This window comes from Triticum dicoccoides, chromosome 7B (genome assembly GCF_002162155.2).
Source record: "Triticum dicoccoides isolate Atlit2015 ecotype Zavitan chromosome 7B, WEW_v2.0, whole genome shotgun sequence".
Lineage (NCBI taxonomy): Eukaryota > Viridiplantae > Streptophyta > Magnoliopsida > Poales > Poaceae > Triticum > Triticum dicoccoides.
Window position 1 is genome coordinate 536562752 of NC_041393.1, and position 7340 is coordinate 536570091.

General features: G+C 44.3%; 1 protein-coding gene across 1 annotated transcript; it reads right to left on the reverse strand.

Moving 5' to 3' along the window:
* Positions 1–624: 624 nt before the first annotated feature.
* On the reverse strand, positions 625–1383 carry LOC119342133. Its single transcript, XM_037613971.1, has one exon. It carries the CDS (start codon positions 1261–1263, stop codon positions 895–897), a length of 369 nt encoding a protein of 122 aa, XP_037469868.1. The 5' UTR covers positions 1264–1383; the 3' UTR covers positions 625–894.
* Positions 1384–7340: the final 5957 nt, after the last annotated feature.

The window sequence follows — 7340 nt, forward strand, 5'->3', positions numbered from 1 at the left end:
GAGGGAGGAGGGAGGGGAGGAGAGCGGGGGGAGCCGCCCCTCGGGGAGGTGGCGCGGGCGCGGGGTCGGGGGAGGGAGGGGAGGCTTGCTTTTTTTTTTGTCTTGTCCTCAGACGCATTCCATAGTCGTCCCCTTCCCCTCGGAAAGCACATCACGATGGTTCCACTCTGATGACCGGCGTTGCCGAACATGGGGAAGCGAGCTGCCCTTTTTGCTGAAGCATATACCTCTAGAGCTCACGGGTTGCCGGACATGAGGAAGACAAAGGGATCCGCGGTGGCCGGTCGTAGGCTAGTGTAGTGTATCCGTGTTGTGGGATGGAGCTCCACGCGGCCGGACAGGCACATAGTTTTACCTATTTTAGTTAAAATATGTCCAAAATGCAATGAATTTCGTCCGTTTTATATGAAAACCATTGTGTTTGCATGAATTTCATTCGGTTTGTTGAAAAAGTGTTTAAAATATATGTGGTCAGTTTTGGATGGCGGCCTCCCGCATTTATGTCCGCGGACTAATCCCCTATCTACGGACGGATGCGGGAAAAAATTTGCCAGCTAGCGTTGGAAATACCCTGATTGTGGTAGTTTTCTGCTATGGACTCTAATGGCCACGGATCAATGCATGTACGTTGCTAACCAATCACCCTTTATAGATTTAACCATGTATGGATCACACTTTATCAAATCCAGTTATTAGCTTACAGAACATATTTGCCAATCCACTCACTACCTACTTACTAACAACACCACCACCAACAACAAATTAGCTGAAGAATCGAACAAGAATGCAAGTCCAACGAACACCGGTCGATCGGCCACCGGCCAGTCCAACAAAAAAAAACATCCGGCGCCACGCGCACGTGATCGACCATGCCGGACCGGCCGGTCGATCAGATCAGTGGCCGAGAACGACAAGCTCGTCGTCGTCGGACTGGTCGGGGTCTTTGGGCTCGTCGGGGTCGCTGTAGTCGTCCTCGCTGTCGGAGTCACCCGCGCCGGTCGGCGCCTTCACATTCATATTGAACAGCCCCTCCTCCTCCTGGTTCTCCGGGTCGCGCAGCGCGCCCACGCGGCACGGCGTGGCGGCGCCCGGAGCGCAGTTGGGCTTCTGGGCCGGCGCCGACGACGACGTCGGCTGCGCCTCGCCCTCCTGCGCGTCCGCCGAGCGCAGCGCCAGCGCTAGCGCGCACGCCAGCGCCGCCACCACCAGCCATGTGCGCACGGTCGCCGCCATGGGTGCGCCTCGACGTTGAGGACTGTACATGATTTCTCAGAAGAGGTGGGATTGTAGTCGAGAGGAAGTAAATCGAGCTGGACGACGACTGCGGTGAGGAATTAAGGAAAGGTTTGCGTGCAGCTCTGCGCTTTTCGCGGCCTGCATGGCGGAGCTAAATCGAGCTAGCCGGGGCCTAGCCTTGAGGAGGCACCCCAAAACGACTCCTTTTCTTGCCATTTCTTCTGCGTGGTCACCCGGGTTCTTCTTCCCAGGGTGTGGAATAAACGGATCTGGCTTGTCTGCTTTCTCCCCCGCTCCCATCACTTCATCCTGCAACTGTTTTTTCTTTTTTTTTTCCTTTTTAATCTAATTATCCCCTGATTTTAACAGAATGGGCACAAGTATTATCTACTACCCCTATAAAAGGATGAAAGGACAGAGAACCAAATCATCTCATCCGTCAAATCATAGGATCTGATGGACTAAACCATCCCAGCAACATCAAACGCGTTTTACACTTTAATTACCCACCATGCCGCTCCTAAACTCCTGCTTCTTTTTCTGAAAAACTGCTATCCCAATCTCACGCACGATTCTTATCCCCCGCCGCGCACAACTTCCCCTCCTCTCACGTTCGCACGCATAGGAGCTCTCCATCCCCAACCTCCCTCCTCTCCCGCTTGGCGCCTCACCTCCCCGGTGCCCCACTGCCTCCTCCCCTCATCGTCGCCCTCCCTGGCGCCCGCATCACGCCCCTGGCATGCCGTCCTCCCCGCACGCCGCCCCTCACTGTTGGCCCCAACGTCCTATTGAAAACGAAAGAGGAACCACCGTCGCAGCCCCACCCCAGCCGCTGAGGCCTGAGGTTTGGTCGTCCCCGCCCCGCCCCGCTACCGGAGACGCATCCCTCAAGCACCGCCCGATAGCCAGAGCTCCGCGCGAGAGAGCCACAATGCCCTGGCCGGCCAAGGACGCGCTTCCCCGCCCCAGTCGCCCCCGGAAACGGACGCCTCGGCCGGCCGCGGGTGCCCTGGATGGGCTGCGGGGTCGGTGCGGCGACCGCGTGGGAGGGGTCGTCGGGCCTATAAATACTCTACCGCGAGGTTCGATTGACTTAGCTTCTGCTCATGTCCATTCCATTAGATTGCACACTTGACTTTTTAGTAGCTTCAACTATACTTCACTATTAATCTGAAATTAAGTGCAAAAAAAAATATTCTGATTCACCTGCATAACACGAAGCTGGAACCAACTGAACATTATGTGAGCCGATTTCATCATCATGACTACCTGTATAATCTTGTATGATCCTTCATCGCAAGCCAGGGATTCCTACTACAGTGGCCAGCCTCTGATTGTTGATGACATGGTTGAAAAAGTTAATCAGGGGAGCAGGAAATCTCCGTCCCCGCATATGAGCTACCGACAGCATCCGCAACGCCTGGTCTGCCTAGCGACTCGCTGCCCCACCCTGTCCAACCACGTCGTGCCTCTTGCCGTCGGTTGACACACCCTCGTAGTTACCTCCATCTATTTCCCCACCTATATTACTTGCAACTTTAAGGACTGCTATAGGGGTTGCTCAATTGGATCTGCACAATCCAACAAAAGAAATATGCAAAGTGTTCGCATCTGCACAATCCAACAAATAATATCTCAGGCTTCTCCGTTCAGATGACAGGTACAATGACAAGTACTTTTATCCACATAAAATTACTGACAATGATCGACTTTGTACCTAACATGTGGTGAATATTTGGTTTCAGATGAGCAGCACTGAATAGCATCAAAGCAACTAAATGCATCTTCTGAGAAGAAATGACTCCGTGATAGAGAATGATACTCAATGATGACAGCTGAACAAAGGGAAGCGTACTTGCACAATAATCGTGAGTATAAGAAGTCCAAACACAAGGGCAGTGATCACTTTTAGCACTTGAGGGGTCCAGTAGAGGTATTTCTACATTCTTGCCCTCAAAAGAAAATAATGGAAAAGTATGCTGCTTATTCACTTTCTTTCTGTAGATTAACACATTTATAACAAATTAACAATATCACCAGGCTGAATATTTGTTAGTTCCAATATGTTAAATTCAGTTGACCTCATGAATTCAGATTCTTGAGGTTTGTCTCTTCAAGTTGTGATTGACTGGAAACAGGGTGTAACAAAGAAAAGGACTGCAATTGTGCTCCTATTGCTTAATATACCGAGTGAAAGTAAATACAACGACCTACAATATAGAGCTTATGTGCTTTGCATGAAACTGAATGCATGACACCGAACATACCTCTATTCTCTTATGTTATATAAGTAAGCACATGATTGGGAGGGTTGATATCCATCTTGGTTCAAAAATAAATAAATTTTGGCAACATAATTTGGGAGATGCCTATCTTTTGCAGCATGGAAGTCAGATAGTCAACATGTTCTAGATCAACAAGATCCTGAGCACGTCTTGACCCCTAACAGAAAAATAGAGACATCCCAAGTGATAATAGGAAAAGGTAGATTCGGCTCCTCCACTCATGCTTCTTTGAATCTCTACAAGCTAAGTTCAGTGCATGGTTCTCTGAACTACAACCTAAATTCAGTACATGCTTCTCCGAATGTTGGCCTGCCAATTGGTATTATATTGCAGACTTCAGAGGATTGTATGCAGGTCATTTATGCCAATGGTTTCCTGCTTTTTTATGTTTCTTTTGGACTATTTAATGTAAGGACTATACATAATATCTTTGACCATGTACGACAAATTATTTTTTGCACATAAAATTCAATGCATGCTTCTCTGAATATCGGCAATACAAGTAAGCAAAATTTGTTCTTATATGTTGGCCTGCCAATATGTATTGGCAGCTTTGCATTCATGTTTTTCACATGCCTAATCCAACTGCCACTTCTGTACTAAATAAGGTTATGTTTGAGTTAAATAACTAAATGTTGGTTTGCCCCAAGTTTTCTTGTGATTGAATTCTGGAACTTACAACATTACATATGGGCATGGAGTCATTTTTGGCTATTTATGTAACAGTTCTTCACAGACTTTCTGTAGTCGAGAGTATGTGTGCCTGTACGGGCACCTAAACCACATTGATAACTATATCCAAGTACCTATGGTTTCTTTCTTCGGTTAGATGGACTTAGCTATCACATGAGAATAGAATTAACATGTGTATCTTGTTATTTGGGGAATTATGTTTGAGATTTCATTTTTATCCTAGCACTGGATTGGAGTTGCGGATCAGGAAGCATTTTTTTATCCCAACAGTGGATTAAGTACTTCTAAACATAGTTAAAGAGCAAGGTACGTATATATTTCTCAGTTTAATTCCTTCTTGCACATTGTATGATGTCAAGTTTCAGACAAAGTTATATGATTTACTGTTCTCGGTTGAAGTGTTGGCACGAAGAAACATAATAGGAATTTTATGAATATTGTGCCTTACTGTCAAGATGAATAACAGTCGACTCAGATAGTGTGTGATTATGTTTCTCCTAAAGCTAGCTGACCAACATCTGAACGACTCTGACTGCTGCGTACAAGTCCAGCTATAAGGATCTAAAACATTGTGTGGAATTCCGAAAGGTCTTTTCCTATACTGCAAGATCCTGTTTGGAACATGATGATTTCGTGAATCAACAACAACACTGTTTCTAGTGACTTTCAACAACTACATCGTTTCTAGTGAAATTCAGCAACAACTACATTGTTTCCTATCATCTAGAAATATAAAGGCTTTGATTTTTTTCCCAGTATAGTTTAGATATTCAGGGAACACTTCATCCAAGACATCGATGAAGCAAAGAACTTGATTACAAGGTACAATCGTGACTATCAATGCCTAGCTATTTTTCGGACTTGACTAACACAAAGGGTGCAATCTGTAGGTCCAGGGAGCTCCTATGCTTTTTCCGAGCAAAGATGACTTTCATGCTAGATTTTCTTTCAAGATAACAATAAAGCCTAGGAGCATCCCTGTCCATGGAACAATACTGGAGTGATATAGTGCAACGGTCTTGCATTTCTCAATGCCTCTATCTTTATTTTCATTGTTATCGTAATTGAGTGTCGTATTTAGAAATTTAGAATCCTTGTGCTATGATGTTGTGTATTTTGCAACCCAATATACTCTCTTGTTAACTAAATGTGATCGTAATAATTCATTTTTAATCGTTGGTTTATATGCTTGTGGATGTCTGGTGTGAAGAAGCAGAGCTTATTTTGTGGATGTATGCATTGGTTTATGTTACCAGCCTTTTTGATTTGTTCCTAGAATATGGAGTTGGTTATGATGAACGACGTGCTCCACTGGGAAAATGTATTCAGTGCTCTTTTTGCCTGCCTATGTTGTTTCTCAGATATGTTTTGTAATATTAGTCGAAATGTGCATTTGCACGTGTATGCTTACTAGTTATGTTTCAATCAAATTAAGTCATGTACACGGGAGCATCGATGGGCGCAGGTAAGTCTGGTCCGGAATAAACGAGCGGTCCTTGGATCTGGACCTCCATATGGATACTTCATAGAACTGAGAAGGGAAAAAAAAGGTGCATACTTCGCTGTTCGCTCGCACTTGCCCTAGAGGCCAAGACTGCATGCACGCGTTTGTCAAGGATAAACCTTGTAGCATTGTTTATTATTTACGGAAATGCTATCTGGTGCACGTTCGCCGCGGGCAATCCTTACGAACATGCTCTTTCTCGTCGGACTCGTTGCAGGAATCTTGCGCAGGAACACGAGACACGTCAGATTTATTAACTTGTTCGCTGAGTAAAACTAGCGAACACTTTACTAGTCAAAACACTACATGCACACCACAATGGCTAGGGACGTGAGCATCAACCTGGGAGGCCACAGTTAGATTTTTTTTATAATTTTTGAACTATGTACGTGTCAAATTTAAAGTTTTTTTAGTGTTCACAAGTCAAGTTTGTTTTTGTACATGGCAGCTTTATTATTAATGACATCACATTTATTATTATTAAGAGGATGTCATTTTTTTATAATGTTCACACGTTAAGTTTGTTTTTGTGCATGCCATTTTTATAACTCATAATATGAAATTTTTATTAATAAGTGGACGACAAATTATTATTGAGAGTATCGCTTTTTTATTTTTAATGGCATGGATGTTTTATTATGAAGCGCATGTTATTTTTATTAATAATGGAATGACATTTTTCTTATTGAGAGGATGACATTTTTTATGTTGGGAGGATGCCATTTTTAATGGCATGGTAGTTTTGGGCTTATCCAGATAAAACCCTTTTTTATCTAGAGGGTGACAGTTTTATGAAATAGCATCAGAATCTTTCACATTTCAGAGCATGAAATTTATAAATTTATGTGTACTTTTTTGTTTATGGCATTTTTTATCCGGAGGATGGCAGTTTTAAAGTCTAGCATGGCAATTTTATATTTCCAAATCACATGACCTTCTTTTTTAAAAAAAAAAGTTTAGCATGACAATTTTAAATGAAAAAACAATTAACTGGGCCTTTTTGGGCCAATCGAAGGGGTTCGCCATGGCCTGGCCCTAGCGAACGATGGGGAAAACGTTCGCTGGGAGCTGCACCCCTTGCGAACCAATTGGGGTCTGTAGGAGAAATCACTTAATTTAAGGAGTACTCTTTGCCGAGATCACTTTAACTCCCCCGGGTTGCGATAAGTGGCGCGCTGCATGTACGTCACTTGTCGCAACCTGGGAGTTTTTCCTTTTTTTGTAGATTCGTTTATTCAAAATGTTTTATCTCTTAAATCGTGCGTCCAAATCTTGAACCGCTTTCGCCATTGGATTCCTCGCGTCGAGATCTTCAAAACTACATCCCATATTGATAGGTTTTGATGAACTTTTTTTTCATGAAAAAACCGGACAAAAAAACCCGATGAAAAACCCGAACCGGGAACACGGGTTTTTTCCCTTTTCGAAAGAGGCACGCCCGTGCCTCTCGCTGAAGCAAAACCGTGCCTCTCATGAAAGAAAAGAAAACAAAAAACACGTTTTTTTTCGAAAGAGACACGCCCGCGCCTCTCACGAAAGCACAACCGTGTGCCTCTCACGGAAGCAAAACCGTGCCTCTCGCGAAAGAAAAAAAACAGAAACCACGTTTTTTTCCCTTTCCG